Source organism: Chinchilla lanigera, unplaced genomic scaffold (genome assembly GCF_000276665.1).
Source record: "Chinchilla lanigera isolate Chin_1 unplaced genomic scaffold, ChiLan1.0 scaffold00028, whole genome shotgun sequence".
Taxonomy (NCBI): Eukaryota; Metazoa; Chordata; class Mammalia; order Rodentia; family Chinchillidae; genus Chinchilla; species Chinchilla lanigera.
Window position 1 is genome coordinate 15345501 of NW_004955429.1, and position 19014 is coordinate 15364514.

Genomic DNA, 19014 nt, shown 5'->3' on the forward strand with positions numbered 1-19014 from the left:
TGGGTGGAGGGTGGATGGATGGATGGATGGGTGGGTGGAGGTTAGATGGATGGATGGGTGGATGGATGGATGGATAGATGGATGGGTGGGTGGAGGGTGGATGGATGGATGGATAGATGGATAGATGGATGGGTGGATGGATGGATGGATGGATAGATGGATGGGCGGGTGGAGGGTGGATAGATGGACAGGTGGATGTATGGAGGATAGATGGATGGAAGGGTGAATGGATGAGTGGGTGGGTGGGTGGATATGCAGTGGGGAGAATGGGTGGGTCTCTGCCAGTGCGGATGAGTGCATATATATGCAAATCGGAAGACCATGCCTTCAGGTGGGCGGGAAACCTCCACTCAGGGCTAAAGCTGAGCCCTGAGACCCTGTGGGCCACCAGGAAGGGCAGAACCGGGCTGCAACCTCAGGAAAGGGACAGCACCCACGCGGCACGCATTGCCACCAGCTGGGGGCGGACGGAAAGCCTTCCGGGAGGCAGGAGTCCGTCGATGCCAGGCCGGAGCTGAGATGGCTGCACCAGCTCTGGAGAAGAAGAGAAGCCGTCCAGACTCCCTCTTCCCACTAGGCGTTTATGTCCCTTCCATGCCCAGTCGCGGCCAGCTCTTCAGGGCCAGCACACAGCCCACGGACCCGCGCCCGCCCACCCAGCCACCCCTTACTCCTCAGCAGTCTGTCTGCCAGCCCACCCGTGACCCGCCCTGAGGGACGCTAGCGAATGCGGGGCCTGCTCTGAGCTGTCCTCCCAGCGCGCTTAGAAGGCGGGGTGAGTTATCGCTCCCGCTGCACAGATGAGAAGAGGAAACAGGTCCAGCGAGGTTAAGTGACTGCCCGAACAACACACAGCTCGGAAGTGCCAGAGCTTGGATTCAAACCCTCGGATTCAAACCCTCCTAGCTGTCTGCCACTCGGTCCTGTCACTCACCTGCTGCCACTCGTCCACCCACCGGCCCATCCACCCAACGCTGTCACCCATCCATCCTGGAGGTAATGCGGTTAGAGCACCAGGGCCCTGAGGGGCAACAGGCCCCAAATTGCCCATCTGGCCAGGCCGGGGAGGACTAAGGGCGGGGGCCTCCCCGGGCGGGCAGGGCTGCGTGGGGCTGGAGGGAATTAGCCGAGTGACTGCCAGGATCATCTAATTAGGGACGCTAGTGATAAGCAGATAGCATCGGGGGTGATTAGAATCCTTTTAAAAAGCTACTCCATTAATTACCGAGACACAGAGGGGCCTCTGGCTGCTCAGAATACCAATCGTCTGCCTAATCAGCCCATCAGCTTCCCGGGAGGACTTCCTGGGACTGCTGTGTGACCTTGGGTGTGCCCGGCCCTCTCTGGGCAGCCCTGGGCAGCGGGTCAGGCACTGTCCATCAGCCTGGTTCTTCAGGTCTGTTCTCTTTCCAGGCTGTGGCTCAGGGGGTGGGCTCCAGGGTGGCCTGCGGCCAGGGACGCTGGACCTCAGAGGCTGAGGCCAGGGAGGCGACTCCTGGAAGGGGATCACCACCTGCCAGCGAGGGGGGACAATGGCCTGGAGAAGAGAGAGGCCTCGGAGCTGCCCACAGACCCTGGGGCAGGGGCGGGGGTCCCCTGCTGCCCCTGGGGACCCTCAAACACATTGGGCTGTGGAACCCTCAAAGTCCTTGCGGGAGGGGATGTCATCCCTGGGGCCAGCGCCACTCTCTCCCTTCTGGGGCATCCCCGCCACTGCCAAGAGCGCCGTCACAGGTGTCACCACCGTTACCACCGCCGCCGCTGGCATCGCCACCTCCACCTCAACTGGGGTCGGCATTGCCAACACCACCACGCTCGTCACCCCATCTCTATCGTCACCATCACCGCTGCATCCAGAGTCACCGTGACCATGGCCACCAGCACGGCCACCACTAGCAACACCATCCGCCTCCTTGGTCACCGACCCCCCACTCAGCCTCCATGGCTACCGCGACCTCCTCCGCCAGTCACCTCTGACACTGCCTCCTGCATCGCGGCCATCCCTCTGCATGGGGCCACCAGTGCTGTGACAAGGACAGCCACTGACTGTCTCAGCAGGGTGACCTGCTCACACAGCTGTCGTCCTCGGCTGACCTGGGGACGGAGGACGGTGTGGGGAGGATGCGGGCCCAGAGCACACCGAAAAGCTGGGGTCCCCGGGCTCCAGGACGCCTCCAAGTGCCAAAGCTGGGAGCCCCAAGGTGGCACGGGGACCACCACCGCCTCCGCACGTCACAGGTCTGCGACCGCCTCTTTCCCGTGCGTGCTCAGCCTCAGGCTGGCGACTCTGCCTGGACTCGGAGGGAGGAACGGGGCTCTGGCCGCCCTCCCGCCCTCCTGCGCTCCAGGGTGCGAGATGGGAGCGGCGGCCTGCTGCTGAGGCCAAGGACGAGCCCTACCCCAGGGCCCCAAAGTCACCATCGCCCACCGCTCCCGTGGTGAGTCCTTCCCGCTCTGGTGTCTACTCTGACCACGACCGCCTCCCCGCCATCGTCCTCTAACGGGTAACTGAGTGCCGCCGACCCCGTGACCCCACCCGCTGCAGCACTGTCCCTCTTGTACGGGTCATCAGAGCCATCGTCACCACCTGCCATGTCGCAGAGCCGCTCGATCCATCCCCGTGCCTCTCCAGAGGGTGCTTGGGAACTTGCAGAACCTTCCAGCAGGAGCAGCAGCCCCGCCTGTGGCACTGGCAGGGCTGGGTCCTGGCAAGGGTGATCCCAGTCAGGGTGGCGCAGGGTAGGGGGTGCTGCCGGCAGGGTTGTCAGCTGCAGTTCCGCTATGTCATTCGCCCTGTTCTAGGCCCATTGTAACAGACGTCACAAACCAGGGGGCCTCAAAGAACAGAGATCTGCTGGGTATGGTGGCAAATACCGGTAATCCCAGCACTCCAAGGCTGAGGCAGGAGGGTCGCCATGAGTTCGGGCGAGGGAGTTCAAGGAAAGCTTGAACTGTCTCAAAAAGAACAAAAACAAACACAAACACAAAGTTCCTACAAAGAGCAGAAATCTATTCTCTCACGGTTCTGGAGGCCGCAAGTGTGGAACCAGCTTGTCAGTGGGGTTGCACTCTGAGGGAGACATTCCTGCTTCATCCTCTCCTGGGGTGGTTCTCACCTGAGTCTGTCTCCAGATCACCCTTCGCTTGTTGAACTCAGGCCCCACCCAGGTAACCCAGATAATCTCATCTCTGCACCCACAAGGATCCTTTTCCCAAATAAGCTCACACTGGCTTTCCAGGGGTTCAGAGGGGAACGCAGTTTTTGGGGGGCTGGGGGCACTGCTCAGCCCAGAGCACTCACTCGTCTATGATTATCCGTGTCCGTCTTCCTCTCCAACATCAAGTGGGATCTTTTAGGAACTTGCCTTCCACAACAGTCCCAGACAGCCCTGGGTTCCGACCTTCCTCTCCCCTACTTGCTGTGTGACCTTGAACAGGTTGCTGCACGTCTCTGAGCTTCATTCATCCAACACATGCTCGCCAAATGCCATGCTGGTACACATGCCTGTCTGCGTGGAACTCGCTGACCCCTGAGGATCTGGTGAGATAACAGGGTGCAAGATAAACTCCCGCCACCCCCTACTTCAGGCCTGCTTGCTATCCAGCAGCAAGCTGGCCACTGGGCCCAGAGGACGTGATGACCTGCGTCCCGGGAATCCTTCCTCTCTCCCTGGGCCCCTGCCCCGACCTTTAAGACCTCCCAGCCCGGAGCCTGCGTCGGGTGCCTCCTCTGGCTCAGTCTCTGGTTCAGCCCTGTGTGCCCGGCCCCGTGTGCCCAGCTCTGCCTGGTCCAGCCGGGGGTGGGGTTTGCCACGCCCTGGAAGCTGATGTCACAAAGGCCGGGCCCCAGCCCCAGAGACCTGCGGCCCGGCCCCTGCAGCTCTGTCCCTCCCCTCCCCTGCCCCTCTGCAGACGGGGACTATGACGAGCTCAGCCCACTGAGGGGCACAGTCTCGCCTGACCCCACAGCTTTCCGCCGGGGCCCCATCACCGCCACAGGGAGCCACCCAGCCAGCCGCAGCCTCTCGTCCTGTCCCCGCGGCCACCCCCTGGCCACCTCGCCATGACTAACTACTATGAGGTGCTGGGTGTGCAGGCCGGAGCCTCCGCCGACGACATCAAGAAGGCCTACCACAAGCTGGCCCTGCGCTGGCACCCCGACAAGAACCCTGACAACAAAGAGGAGGCCGAGAAGAAGTTCAAGCAGGTGTCTGAGGCCTACGAGGTCCTGTCTGACCCCAAGAAGCGCTCCGTGTACGACCGCGCGGGCTGCGACAGCTGGCGGGCGGGCGGCGGGGCCAACGCCCCGCACCGCAGTCCCTTCGGCAGCGGCTACACCTTCCGAAACCCCGAGGACATCTTCCGCGAGTTCTTCGGTGGCCTCGATCCCTTCTCCTTCGACTTCTGGGACAGCCCTTTCGGGGGCAGCGAGCGCGGCGGCGGCGGCGGCCGGGGGCTCGGCCTGCACGGCGCCTTCTCCGGCTTCGGCGAGTTCCCGGCCTTCATGGAGGCCTTTTCGTCCCTGGACACCCTGGGCCGCGGTGCGTCCCGCACCTCCTTCTCTGCCGCCACCTTCGGGGGCTCCGGCGCAGGCGGCTCAGGCTTCAAGACGGTGATGTCGTCCACCGAGATGGTCAACGGGCACAAGGTGACCACGAAGCGCATCGTGGAGAACGGGCAGGAGCGCGTGGAGGTGGAGCAGGACGGGCAGCTCCGCTCAGTGACCATCAACGGCAAGGAGCAGCTCAAGCGGGTGGACAACAAGTGAGCCCCGCCAGCCGAGGCCCAGCTGCGCCCTGGGCCCCGACGGTAGCTGATGTTAATAAAGGCGCCTGGCAGTGAGCCCGCGAGGCCCCCGGCCGGCTCTGTGGGGTGGGCGCGGCTCAGGGGACCCTGCAGGGCGTCGCATGCCCGCCTGCGTTACCTGTCCAGGGCACCCTCTGCTCTGAGCAGAGAAACCCACCCATCCTCCTCATGGGGACCCTGCCCAGCTCCCTGCAGCCTCAGAGCCCTCCCGCCTCCCTGAGCTCCAGCCAAGCCAGCCGTCTGCCCCTCCGTTCCCGCACTGCCCTGGTCGCCCCACAGCCCAAGGTCCCTTGCATGTGGTGCTGTCTTGATGAGCAACTGCAGGCTTAGTCCTGCACGCCCGGGTGGGGGAAGCGGGTTGGCATGAGGCCCCAGCCCAGGGAGGCAGAGCTCTGTCCAAGGCAGACACCCTTGGGGGTGGTGAGCTCCCCATTATGGGAGGAAGAAGAGAAGGGGATTGTGCTCTGATTATGAGGCCTATTGAGTGCTGGTCTTTGTATTTTTAAATTTTATTTTATTCTTTTTTGAGACAGGGTCTCACTATGTAGTTCAGGGAGGCCTTGAACTCACTTTGTAGCTCAGGCTGGCTTTGAACTCACAGGGATCCTCCTGCCTCAGCCTCCTGAGTGCTGTGAGCCTGCCTTTTTTAAATGTGTATTTTAAAGGTTTATTTTAAAACAATCTCAAACTTAGAACTGTATCAGGTATTTTTATGTATTTGATTTGTACTTTCATGATGTGAAGATTAACCCCAGGGCCTCCCACAGGCTAAGCCCATGCCTGACTGCTGAGCTCACCCCAACCTGCCTCAGCCTCCTGAGTGCTGTAGGGATTGAACCCAGGTCCTTCATGCTAAGCTGTATCTGCAACTCTTTTTATTTTGAGGCAGTCTTCTTAAGTCTCTAAGTAGCCTGGGTGAGATGGAACTGGGGATCCTCTTGCTTCAGCCTCCTGAGTAGTTGAGGTTTCAAGGGGGTGCCACAAGCACAGGTTGGTCCTTTTAACTCCATGCAATTGAAGGAACAGTAATCAAACACCTATTTGTGCCAGACATCGATCTAGGCCCTGGGATATCACTCTGGTCAGTCAGATTCCTCCCCTCATGGAGTTAGGATCCCGGGGATGACAAACGTGGGACAGGAGCACGGACAGCTATGCTGAGGGCAAAGCGTGGGTGGGGGGCAGGGGAGACCTTAGAGCTGGGTGATGGGGAGTGGACTCAGGCCCTGGGCCACGGGGACCTGGGTGGAAGCAGCAAGGCAAAGGCCGGAGGCCAGAGCAGGACATGAAGTCACATTTAGCACCGGCCCTCCCAGACGGGGCCCACTGCCCGCGGGACTGGAAGGGGAATGAGGGAAGGAGAGGGGCCCCACGCTGGCCAGAGGCAGACCCAGCCACTGCCTCCAAATGGCTTTGCCTTTAAAATAACAATTATTATGAGCGCTGCAGCAACAGCCCAAGGTAGGTGTGTGCGTGTACACATGTGTGGGTGGGTGCACACACACGTGCGTGAGCAGGTGTGTGGGGGGGCGTGTGTGCACGTGAACATGTCTGCGAGGAGAACCTGCGTGCTTCTAACTCCTGGTTCCTTCGGGGCTGGAGCAGCAGGCAGAGGAGGAGGTGATCCCAGGTCTGGGGCTCAGGGCCGGCTGGCGACAGGGTCACCGCTATGTGCCAGCTCCCTGCTCCGCATCTGACCTCTCGCGGGTACCCGATAAACAGTGTGGACACTGTTCCCGGGAACAGCAGGGGCTGTGCTCAGAGGACGCCACCGGAGCAGAAGGTAAGGGGACACCAGAGGCCTGGGCTAGAGGGTGCAGAGCCGGCTGACCAAGGGCCCAGGGAGGACCCAGAGCTGGGCGCTCGGCCACACGGGCAGGGAGGAGCGTCAGCTCTCTGGGGCCCTCAGAATGGGTGCCATGGCCGCCTGGCTCCCGGTGGCAGCTGCAGGCCCATAACTGCGTTACTAGAAGCTGGGCCGGCCCGGCCCGCAGGAGGTCGGAGCCCATGCCCCGTGCTGCCCCGGGACTAACTTCATCAAAGCGCCACACGGCTCTGACCACCTGACCTCTGTCCTTGCCGACCCAGACCTCTGTCCCCCCAGTTCTCTAATTTCTCCAATCACTGGCCGCTGTGGCCGTGTCAAGTGGCCGCTTAGCTGGGACAGCTGCTGGGCAAATGCGATTACAGCCGGCTGGGGAGGTGGGCCCCTTGTGCCCAGCACCCCAGGAGCCGCACCCCAGGAGCCCCGCAGGATACGGCTTCCTGTCCAGCACAGCCCGGCTGCTGTGGCCCCCCATGCTCCTCCTGTGGCTGTCCGTGACCCCAGCAGCCCGAGCCCTCACGGATGCTGAGCCCTGTTTTACCATTGGAGAAGAGGAGTCTGGGGGGGCCCAGCGAAGAAGGGGCTCCCAGTCGTGGCACTGCCTACTCCCCACCCCTTCAGCGCCCACAGGGTGCTATTGCCTCTGCCAAGGCCACTGTCATCTCCTGTGGGCCTCTAGGCCTGACCATGTGGCTAGAGGGGGGACAGAGGCAGTGGGGGGCCCCACTCCATCTCACCTGGATGGCTGCACAGGGCCGGGACACCCATGCTGATGCCCCACAGTGAGCCCACATCACTTGGCCTGTGACCTCCTGGCTCCCCCAGCTTCTCTGCTGGGGACACACACCTGGCCTGTTCCTGCCCCAGGACCTTTGCACTGGCTGTGTCTGCCGCCTGCCACCTCCTCCCAGAACCCCCATGGCCCCTTCTCTGCCCCCTAACTCTACACTGCACCCACTTTCCCACCTTCAATGTTGGTGGATATAGATCCCCTCGCCTGGAGCCCCACACCCCAACCCATGCAGCTAACACCTTCTGTCCCTCTGTCTCCAGTACCATTGGGCTATCCTATAGGCTTTCATGGCTCTGGGTGTCTGAAGGGACCCAAATCCTCCTGGGGAAAGTGTGGAAATGATGGCTTTCACTAACCTTCTTCCAGCTGGGCGTGGTGCCACACATCTATAATCCCAGCACTCTGGGTGGCTGAGGCAGGAGGATCACAAGTTCAAGTCCAGCCTGAACAGCCTGGGGTACATAGTGGCTTAGCAAACCTGTCTCAAAATTAAGCAAACAAAAGGGCTGGGAACACAGCTCAGTGTAAAGGTCCTGTGTTCCACCCCCAGTACCACACACAAAAAAGGCAACATCCTTCCTGTACTAGGAAGCAGTAACACGGGTGACACATGTCAGTCCCAGGGCAGCTCTGGGGTGCTATCAGTCTCAGGGCTCCGGCAGGGCAGTTGTGAGATTTTGGGCCCCGTGGGCACCCGCCTTCTGCTGGGAGACCGCTCACCCCATTTACAGACGGGGACACTGAGTCTCGGAGGCTGAAAGACCTGGCCAAGGTCACTGGGCAGTCTGCGCCACCCACCCCTCCCCCTCGCCTGGCCAGTGGGTGGGGCGCACCCCTCCTGCCTCCCTGCTCGCGATGTTATCGCCCTGATTTAATTTCAAAGACGGATTGAGCTGCAGGAGGGGGAGGGCTAATCGCAGCCGCCATCTGCCCCGTTGCCATGGGGACGGGCTCCCCGGTGCGGTGCAGGGTGGACCCAGATAAGGGAGTGGGCCGGGGCGCGGGTGGTGGGGACTCAGGGACACCCAGGGAGCAGGGAGCCCCAGCGAAGGGGAGCCTGGGGCAGAGACGGACTCGCGGTGCCGGAGGGTCCCCAGGTGAGGAGAGTCCAGGCCAGCTGGCAGCGAGGTAGCCAGCTGCCAGGCAGCCCCACCTGCCCTGTGTCCAGCAGTGTGCCGCTGGCTGGCCAGGACTCCCCTCGCAGGGCCTGGTGACAAGGCCACCCCACTACGGCCCCCAGCCGGGCGGCCCAGTCCAGCACGGGGCATCAGGGCTGGCACCCTGGGTCGGCTCCGTGGCAACCAGGACTGTCGCTCAAGTCAGCGCTGACGTCTCCCCCAAGCAGACATCACCTGCGCCCACAGTGGGCGCCCTGCCGACCCCTTCACAGGACACAGGGCGGAGTGGTCAGACCATCCAGAACAGGGAAGCCCAGAGTACGCCCTGCCCATGCACAAGGTCCCTTCCTGGCCACTCCCCGCTGGACATCATGCTGGGTGTCCCTGGCTGGCCAACCCATCGCCATCCCTGCCACCCAGCAGCACCAGGTCAGGCCCTACAGGGAGGAGAGCCCGGCTGGCAGCTGCCCAGGTGCCCAGGGCAGAGGCGGCCCCATGGGGGCCCTGGCCTCGTCCCCGTCACCGTGAGGCAGGGCCACACGCCTGCCGTCCCTCAGCCACCAGACCTGCTCCAGCCTTTGCCACCAACTGCGCCGCCTCCCAGGACACGGGGCATAAGGGAACCTCCCACGTGGACTCCGCCTCCCCACTGGGGATGCCAGCCGAGCACCCTGTGCCCTTGGCGCTGCCATACCCCCTCGGGAGGCCCAGGGCCCCAGGGTCCTCACTGGGCAGCACCAGGGCGACCTTGCTCGGGAGTCAGAGGAGGACACCTGCGAACCCCAGGACACCGACCAGCACCCAGGCTCCGTGGCCCTGTGTGCTTCCCGCCCCTGCACCTCCGGTGACTACCGGTTCACTGTAACCTCGGTGAAACAGAGCAGGGAGCTTCCCACAGCACCCGCGCCGACACCGGCCAGGGCTGCGCAGTTTGGCAGCTTCAGGAGCAGTCGCCATGTTATGTGACTGTCACTACCAACCTCTCCGGGGCTGTCTCATGTCCCCATTCTATGCCATCCCAGTGCCCTCTACTGGGCCCTGACGCCGCCCACGCGACTTCCTGTTGCCGTGGACTTGGTGCTCTGCCTGCTGCACCGAGTATACGGTGTTACTGTGGTTCTGGGGGAACTTACTCTCGAGGGGGCGCTGGGTGGGCCCCCGGAGCTCAAGCGTGCCGGGCAGATGGAGGCTCACCAATGAGCTGCAGCCACCTTGCTGTCCCGCAGCTTCCCTTCCTCCCAGAACCCGCCCCCCAGGGCGTGAACACGCCTTCTAGGCACAGAGGGCTGGGGCAGAGCCGGTGCCTGTGAAAGAACTTGAGGACGACCCGGCCTTGTGCACAGAGCTCTTTTGTGGCGGCCTGGGGCCCAGGTGGAACTGTTTCGCAGCTCCTGCTTGTTGTACCAAATTTCAAGTACACAGAAGAATATAAATTACCCAGGCATGGTGGGGGCACATATGTAATTCCTGCACTCAGGAGGCTGAGGCAGGAGGATCTCTGAGTCTGAAGCTAGTCTGGACTACATAGTGAGACTGCCTCAAAAAAATCAAAAATAAAAAAAAAAGAAGAAGGAAAATATAAATTAGAATCTCCATCATGCATGCACACCAGGTCCTGTTTCCAGATGTGCTGGGGACAGTTTGCTGAGGACCTTAGCTCACATTTTGGGAAACTCTGACACACATATACCTACTTTCCCCATGTTAAAAAGTCATTCATTAAAAAAATTTTTTTTCGTAATGAGTGAGTCTCCCTATATTATTCAGGCTGGGCTTGAACACTCGAGCAATCCTCCTGCCTCAGCCTGCTGAGTAGCTTGACTGCTGATATGCACTACTGAGACTGCTTTGCTTTGTCTGATACATTGCGGACAGTGACCATCTCCGGCTGAGCCGGACACACTCAGGGGACGCCGTCTCAGCTGGGCTGGCGCACGCAGTCTCCGCTGCCAGGTGCAGAGAAGTTGCGCAGGTTGGCCAAGCTGTGGGCCGGGTTCAGCAGGGGAGACTGGGTCTGGAGTCCGGCAGCTGGGGCGGGGCCTGGGCAGGTGTCTCTGAGCCTTAGTTTCCTGTGTGCCACCTGAGAGGTGACTGACTGAGACATGGCATCCCTCACTCGGGTGCTGCTGTGGGGTGCGCACACGCGTGTGTGGTATCAGCGTGCAGAACACGTCCTAGGGCTGCACGCGGTGGGGACGGCCAGCGGGAGTCCATCTCCCCTACTTGGTCCGAGGGAGCCACTGTAGCCCAGCTGCACAGCACGCACACATGGCTGCAGGTGGGCGACGGTGACGCGGCACACGGAGACAGCCGGGGCCGCACACGGGTGTGTGCACCAAACGGCTTCGCACCAAGGCTGGCTGAACTCAGATGCCGTCCACAGAGCGCAGCACCGGGGCGGGGCCGAGCCTTCCTAACGCCTCCTTCACACCCGACCGGGCACTGGGGTTTTAACACAGGTTTATTCTCTTACAGCTCATCCTGTCCCCCAGCATGGGGTGCACAGCGGGGCTGGGGAGGGCCGGAGGTCGGAAATACCCAAGGCGTCCCCAGGGCAGGCTCCTTCCGAGGTCTCCAGGATGGGTGTCTCCTGGTCTTTTCCAGGCTCTGCTCCGTCCTCGTCTTCACGCCTCCGACCTCCTTGGACTCCCGCCCTCCTCCCGCTGCTGACGGGGCCCGAGAGTCACCGGGGACAAGGTCCTGTGGGGCTGGGACCGGTTCCTCCTGGCCCAGCTGAGGACAGCATGCTTGTCCCGTCTCTGCAGCGGGGAACAGAGACTGTCAGGGGCCTCTTGTCTGGGAGGCAGTTTCCAGGTGGCCCTGGGGCGCACGTGGTCCCCGTGCTGTGCCCCTGGAGAGCAGACTGTGGACACGGCAAAGGAGACCTGGCCTGGGTGACTGCTGACTATGGCAGGAGACTCCGGGAGGAGCCAGGGCCAGCACCTTGGCACGGCCAGAGCTGGGGACAGCTGGTGGGGACCAGGACCTGCTCCTGGGGTCCCTGGGCTCCATCTTCTCTTGGCGGAATGTGGGCGACCTCCCTCTGCCCTGGCTCGGGGCACTCCCAGGAGTTCCCTGAGGGTGGTCTCAGAGCCATGGTCACAGCACGTGGTCCCCGTGCAGGGTGTCGGGCACTCTCCCACGTCACCCAGTGCCTCGGTCCCTGGAGGGATCAGCCCCGGTTCCCTGGAGGACCCAGGAGTACCATGGGTGGCCCCGGACACGGACAAGCAAATTGATGCAGATCCACCGGTCACTTGAGCTGTGTTTTAGGAGACATCTGATCACAGCTTCCACCAGCTTGCTCAGAGGGGTCCGGGCCACCCCCGCTGAAACGTGGCTCGGCGACCCCTGCTCTGCCACCCCGGCTCCAGGCTGCCGGCCTGAGGCCCGGCCCCGCATCCTCTGCTCACGGGCCTGGGAACACGGGTTCTGGGCCCGCATGACCAGGGCTACCTGCCCGCCAACCACACTGCACTGTCAAGAGACCCAAGCAGGAACCTGGCACCGCCAGCCACTTGAGCCCCCAGGCGCCGTGGTTACGCCTGCGGTCACCCAACAGCCGGTCAGGAAACCCCCAGGGTCACAGGGGTCTGGGTTGGGAGCGAGGTGCACCGTCTTCTCCAGATGCCGGCCGCCTGCCCGCTGTGCCGGCGTGGGCCGCCACCCGCCACAGCCACCGTCACCACCACCACCCCGCCGCCTGCCTGGCGCCTTCCCAAGGGTGTCCTCTGCAGTGAAGGCCCCCAGGGCCACCCCTCTGTCCTCCTGGACCGGCGGCCGCCGTGCCTCCCTCCTTTGGGACACAGGATCTGCCCCTCTCCGCTCACAGGTCCCCAAATGTCCTCTACTTGGCCCCCACTCCTCAGGGCAGGGGTAGGAGTGACACCCCGCTGCTGTCCCTAGCTTGCCCAGCACGGCTGGAGCCCGTGGGGGGAGGGTGGAGAAAGCTTTGTCCGGCAGGGCGGCGGGAGATGGCTCCACAGCCCGATTCCCGCCACCCTGGTTTTCAATTGGTGTTTACTTGCGAAGTTAAGGGTTAACGGGGCCCATCGAGTGGCTGGCTCGGAGGACGCGGAGTGGCCCTGCCAGTGGCCTGTGGGTCCGTGGAGCCAGGGACTCAGCTCCTGTGCCTACCGTGGCCATCACCAGCTGCGTGTGTCTCCTGGCCTTAGCTCGAGTCCCCACAGCTGCGTCCCACGCTGGGGACAGCTTCCCACCACCCACTCCTTTGCCACTGATCACCCTGCCACTTCCAAAGGGCCACTACTCTCCCACTGCCACCAAGCCACCATTGCCTCGGACCTCTTGCTGTGGCCAGCACGACAGTCACCAGCGCCGAACGGCACCTGCCGTGTGAGGGGCAGTGTGTGGACGGTGTGGGCTCCATGGTGAGCGACGGAACCCCGGCCTCACAGTCACAGGCGGGAGAGAAACGCAGGTGGAGGAAATGGAGCGAGAAGTTTTACTCCAACGCAAAGCTCAGACAGCTCAACAGCGCCCTGGGGACAGGCGGGAGGCTGCAAGAGACTGGGGTGTCCCCGGCAGGGACAGGGGAGCTGTCCCTGCCCTCACCCGGGCAGAGGCTGTGGTACAGTCTAGAGGCCCGCAGTGGAAGGCCCATCACAGGTGGGGCAGGGGTGGTGGCACAGGAAGGGGTGGCCGTGAGGCCCCAGGGAGTGAGGCCACGGCCAGGCTGGGGACGGAGGCGCAGAGCGAGCTCCTGAGCAGGGGACAGGGGCCCGCGCTGGGGCAGAGTGGGCGCTGCGCGGACAGACGCTCCTGGGACAGGAGACGGTGCCAGGACACAGCCAGCCCCAAGGGTCGGTGGGCTTGGGACCAGGACAGAGACAGCTTGGTCCACAGCCGGGGACAGCGTGGGGTAGGGATGGCGAGGGCCAGGTCAGCAGGAGCTGGGCTGTGCTGGGGGAGCAATGTTGCCGGGCTGGCCCCCTACTGTCCCGCATTCTTATCGGGGCTGGGCAGGGGCCTCCGGTGAGAGTGACACTGGGCTGTGTGTGTGAGTGCATACGTGTGTGCGTGTGTGTGCAAGACAGAGGGAGAAGAGAAACCTGTTAACATACAAGGGGTGATAAATAGATCATGTACTTTTTCTCTTTTTTTTTTTTTTTTTTTTTTTTTTTTTGAGACAAGGTTTCACTGTGCAATTCAGGCTGGGTTTAAACTCACTTTGTAGCCCAGGCTGGCCTTGAACTTTGCAGCAATCCTCCTGCCTCAGCCTCCCTTCTTTTCTCACTTTTAAAAAACTTTTCCATTTTTTCCTTTCCCCCGCCGCTCTCGCTTGTCCCCACCCCCTTTCAAACATTTTCTTCCTCTATCACAATACCTAATCTACTTTTTGGTCCTTATTTACACTTTTGGTTTCTCACACCAGAGAAACAATGTGGTATTTACACCTGTGTGTCTGATTTATTTCTCTTAAGACTACGATCTCAAGGTGCATCCATTTATCTAGGAACGGTTCAAGCTTATCCTTCTTTATGGCAGAGTAGTACTCCATTGTATAAAAAAAGCACATCTTTTTATCCATTCCTTGGTTGATGGGCATTTGGGCTGTTTCCAAGATTTGGCTATTCCAAACTGTGCCGCTATAAATATAGGTGTGCATATATAACTGTCGTATGATATTTTAATTCTTTGTGAAGACACCAAGAAGGGGAATAGCTGGGTCAAATGGGACCTCTAGTCCTAGTTTTTTGGGAATCTCCACACTGATTTCCACAGTGGCTGGACCAGTGTACACTCCCACCAGTGGGGAAGGGTTCCTTCCCTCCACAGCCCCTCTAGCGTGTTATCGGTTGATTTATTGATGACAGCCATTTTTTCTGGGGTGAGATGGAATCTCAGTGTTTTAATTTGCATCTCTCAAATGATGAGTGATATTGAACATTTTTTCATATATTTATTTTCTGTTTGTACTTCTTCATCTGAGAAGTGTATATTCATCTCAGATGCCCATTGTTGGGTTGGGTCTTTAAATTTGGGAGGGTCTGATTTTTTTGAGTTCTTTATGTATTCTCGATAGCAATCCTTTGAGAAACAGCTCTGCCTCTGCCTCCTAAGTGTTGGGATTATAGGTGCCATCATGCCCGGCCTAACCATGAACATTTACACTTATCACAGTGAGCCAGGTGTGGTGGTGCCTGCCTACGAATCCCAGCTCAGGACTAGGGGAAACTGAGGCATGTGCAGATGTTCCATGTGTGAAGAGGGGCTGCTGGGGGCCGGGGAGCCGCCACAAAGGTGGGGGTGGGGGCGGGGGCCACCGTGTGGGTGGGAGGCTGATGTCAGGGCCGCATCTGCACCAGGAGGAAGAGGGGCTCGGCCAGGAAGCAGAGCACAGGGTGAGGGGCAGGCGGGGACCTCGTCCTTGTCCCCACACCATCCATCCGCACTGCCACTGATGTCACCACCCATCACAGACCCTGCCGCCATGTCAGGGGGATCACTGTCCCGGCCCCACGTGTCCTCGATGACGCCGCAGTCCCCAGCGCTGTGTCACCCCCCCCCATGCACCTGCAGCACCATCTCCATCATCACCACCTACAGCGCGGACATCGCCCGCCTGTCACTGCAGGGTCAGCGCCCATTGCCACGGCCACCAGCACGCACAGGGCCGTCACGCCGTGGCCGTCCCCACCGACACGAGGCACCACTGCCGCCGCCACCGTCCTGGCTGCTGTCGCCACCCACAAACTCATCACACAAGCCGCACCCCCCAGTGCTGTCACTGCCGGCCTCAGCAAGGCCTCCGTCACGGCCGCCTGTGCCCGGTGCTGTAGGGGAGGGAGCGGGCGCGGTCTCAGGGAAGGGAAATCAAGGCAGAGCCGCTGACTGCCCCCGGCCGGCGGGATGGCCGTGGGGCCCGGGCCCCTTACAGCAAGGGGAGTTGGAGGCCACCCTGAGCTGGAGGGAAGGGTGCAGCGCGGAGTCAGGAAGGCGACCGTCGTGTCCCGCCCAGGCCACGCAAGCACCTGCTCCTCTTTCTGCCTCCTCCTTTGCCCCCGGACCCCGTGCAGCAGTAGAGCGTTCAGCTTCCCCAGGAGCTGACAAGAAAGCCCAAGCTCCCTATCACGGCCTGCCTGGTGCAGAAAGCAGGCTTCCTGCTGTGTCTTTGTCCTCACCTGACTCCTCCGCTGATGGTGGTGTGCACCGCCCCCTCAGGAGCCTCTGAGGTGTTGATCTCTAGGTGGGCCCAGGCCCTTTGCACCTGCTGCTCTCTGCCCAGAACATCCTTCAAGCCCTCACTGCTTCCTTCCGGGATCAGCTGCGACATCCTTTCCTCCCGCTCCCTGCCCGGCCCCCGCTAGGTGAGTCCCTGTGCACCTTGCTTGGAGGTGGGCATTGAGTAGCAATTACAGGAAACACGCACCCTCCCCCCTAGCCAGGATGCCCTGGGGGCAGGCATCTGGGGATGGGGTCTCCGTGCCAGAAACAGCAACAGCCCCTGCACATTTTCGTTGAAAAAATAAACACTGTTTCCCGCTACTCCAGCTCTAGGTCCCGACTTGTGCTGTTTCCTCAGCTGTGAAGTGGGGACCATGAGGAACACCGCTTTGCAAGGCCTCGTGTTGGAAGCTGGGGCCTCGTTGGTAAGGAGCGTCTCCCCCAGCTCGTAAATTCTTCATGTGAGAGCATGTGGCTTCTGTCCTGCACTTGGCTTGTCCAGCCGGGTGTGGTGGCATACCCCTTAATCTCAGTACTTGAGAGGCTGAGGCAGGAGGATCACCGCAAGTTCAAGGCCAGCCTGGGCTACATAGTGAGACCCTGTGTTGTTTCAAAACAACAACAAAAGAAGGGGCTGGTCCCTGCGGGTGAGGATGAGCTCCATGCCGGGCTGTGGGATGCAGTCAGCGACCCCTCGGCCATGGCGAGTGTGCTGGGCTCAGAGAACATCCAGGGTGCGGGGATTCTCCGGACTTCTTGTCCTTCCGCACCTCGTGATGGTGGCCACGGGCCGGCCCCAGGCAGTCAGTGCAGCAGGCAGGTCTCCAGCAGCTGGGGAGGGGGTGGAGGGGATGCTGTGCGGGAGGGGGCACTGGTACTCACCCTGGCGTGGGCGCTGGGCACGCAGACGTGGTGACAGCGCGGGCCGGGTTGGAGGCTTGGGCTATGCCAGCCCTGTCTTCACTCTGACTGTGTCCCGGATCCTTGGTGGGCCCCCTCCCCACAGGTTGCTGGAGCCTCCATCGGCGCCTTGAGGAAACCTGGCTGGGCCGCCATGCCCAGTCTCCGCAATCACGTGGTCACCCCCCAGGACCCTGGTCACCTGGGGCCATGTCCCAGGTACCTGGGCACCGCTCTGTGGCCCATAGTCCCAGGTCCTTCAGCCTGGCCGCCTGGCCGGCAGCCACCCCTCCATTCCCGTCCAGGAAGCCCCACCACACGCCCGGCGCATCCCCACACGGCCTCATGTGGCTGCTGTCCCTCCTCGGAGCTGTCACGGACACTCTTCCTACAGCACCCCTCCTCATCTGTTGGCCTTGCTGTGCCTCAGTTTCCTGCTAATGCACCGACCTCATTTTCTGTGGTGCTGGGCTGGCCCCGGGTGTCACCGTGCTCGGCATGGAGCACACCCACCCTGGGCAGGAGGCTAGGCCGTGGACCAGGCTGTGCCCTGGCCCTGCATGGGGCCGCCATCCCGAGCAGCTGGCGGCCAGCTCTGTGGGCTTCCTATCGTGGCTGCCCCAGCACAGCGCCGGACCCCAGGGAGGACTGCCCGGGCGGCAGATGTCCACCATGGCGAGAGACCAGCGCCGCCTGTCCCCTTCCGTGTGCCCGGCCTTCCCAGCTTCCGGGATGACCCTGTGGGGATCCGGCCTCTGTGTTACCTCCCTGTCCCCACCGGGGTCTTGTGGTTCTCCCTGTCTTGAGGTGGCTCTCACAGGGACCCCACAGGTGCTGTCCCCAGGTCCCAACAGTGAGGCCACTGTCCCTAGGAGCTACAAGGGCAGGGGCTCGGCTGTCCTCTGTCCCCACCCTGAGGTGCCTACACCTCACCTTGGGGCCCGGCGGGACTGTGCTCAGGGCTGGGAGCAGCCTGGAGAGCAAGAACAGGGCTGCAAGTGCCCCGAGGTGCGGACATGTGCCTCAGTTTCCCCACCTGGAGTGTGGAATGACAAGGAGCAGCCCACAGGGTGGGTGGGAGGGGGACAGCAGAGGGGACCTCCCCTCTCCAGCTGACCATGGGGCCCTGAGCCAGGCTTTGTAGGGAATGGGGAGGTCACATGCAGCTCAGCTCCTGGGTCCCTTACAGAGAGCCCAGTTCTGTGCCTCCATTTGTCCATCTATAAAATGGGGCCACGACATAGCTGACATTTATCAGTCAGGATCCTGGCAGATAAGGGGTGACACTGAAGCCAGGTGACAGAGCACTGAAAGGGCCAAGTGGGGCACTTGCGGGGACAGTGACTTCACAGACTCTGGGGAGGGCAGGGACTGGTGCTGGTGCCCCAGAGGGGAAGGAGAAGGTGAGACGGGCCACCGGGCAACCCCAGAAGACCTGACTCTGAGCCTTGGGGACACTGGGCAGAGACACAAGTGACCAAGCTGGTGCCCACCTGGAGGTGGGGTCCCAAACCACCTCACCCCAAACCCTGGTGACACCCCTCCCCCGCCGCGACCCCCGACCCCCGTCGTCTCCTTTAGCTTCCCGGAGGCGCCAGGTGGCCGCCTGCGGGGGTGAAAGCAGCGGCCGAGGCGGGGCCCCACCCTGCTCTCGGTCAGGCGGAGCCTGGGCCGCCCTGTCTAGGGTCTGGGCCCCGCGGCTCCGTGCAACCGGGCCAGGGGCGCAGGGCTTATCGCGGTGCCATCCAGGCCACCTGGGCAAACCAGTCGGGCTGGAAACTGGATCCGCCCTCGCGGCCCCGCCCCTCCTCCTGGGGGGTCTCCCGCTGTCCGGGGCAGGGAGCCCTGGGGTCTCCCTTTCACTACAGGCAGGGCAGAGCCCATGACCCAGTGACATCCCTGTCCCTCTCCTGCTGCGCTAGGCCCCCAGCCGGTTACAGCCAGGGCAGCGAGGGGACCGTGGCAGGTAGGTCCCTCGGATACCAGGAGCCACCCAGGAAGCCCCAAGACCAATCTGCCTTTGTTCACAGGAAGCCTGAAAACCTAGGGAGCCCCCGCGGGGCCACATATCCCGCAGCTGTCACCTTCCTAAGGCTGAGCTTCTGCTTCTCCTCAGCTGGCCCACAGCAGACAAACGTCACATTTTCCCTCCTGAGATGGAAGAGGAGGCAGAGGCTCAGAGAGGCTAAGTCAGCTACCCAAGGCCGCACAGCGTGGACCTGGCCCAGCAGGGCTGGAATCCCTCTACCCTACAGAACCCTGTCCTTGGCCATGTGGGTGTCTTGCCCACTTGTCCTATGCGCTCCTTTGAAAGATAAGTCCTTCAGGGTGGATTCCCACATCAAAGCCACTGTGGGATTTTCAATGTGATTAGCATTTTTCTT

At 61.8% G+C, this 19014-nt stretch overlaps 1 protein-coding gene and 1 long non-coding RNA gene across 2 annotated transcripts in view; one reads left to right on the forward strand and one right to left on the reverse strand.

The window, feature by feature from the left end:
• The window catches only part of LOC102025146, a 12433-nt gene extending 8660 nt beyond the window's left edge, over positions 1–3773 (reverse strand). The window contains exons 1-2 of the long non-coding RNA XR_261338.1: positions 3689–3773; positions 3302–3538 (exon numbers count right to left, since the gene is read on the reverse strand). This is a non-coding gene — a long non-coding RNA (uncharacterized LOC102025146). The remainder of the gene's footprint in view (positions 1–3301; positions 3539–3688) is intronic.
• A 72-nt stretch (positions 3774–3845) lies between these two features.
• Positions 3846–4843, forward strand: Dnajb8 (DnaJ (Hsp40) homolog, subfamily B, member 8). The gene has a single exon (XM_005387042.1). It carries the CDS (start codon positions 4064–4066, stop codon positions 4766–4768), a length of 705 nt encoding a protein of 234 aa, XP_005387099.1. The 5' UTR covers positions 3846–4063; the 3' UTR covers positions 4769–4843.
• The last annotated feature ends 14171 nt before the right edge of the window (positions 4844–19014 follow it).

Excerpts from the sequence above, each read along its gene's own strand:
- Dnajb8 (XM_005387042.1), top strand. The coding sequence starts at position 4,064 with ATGACTAACTACTATGAGGTGCTGGGTGTGCAGGCCGGAGCCTCCGCC.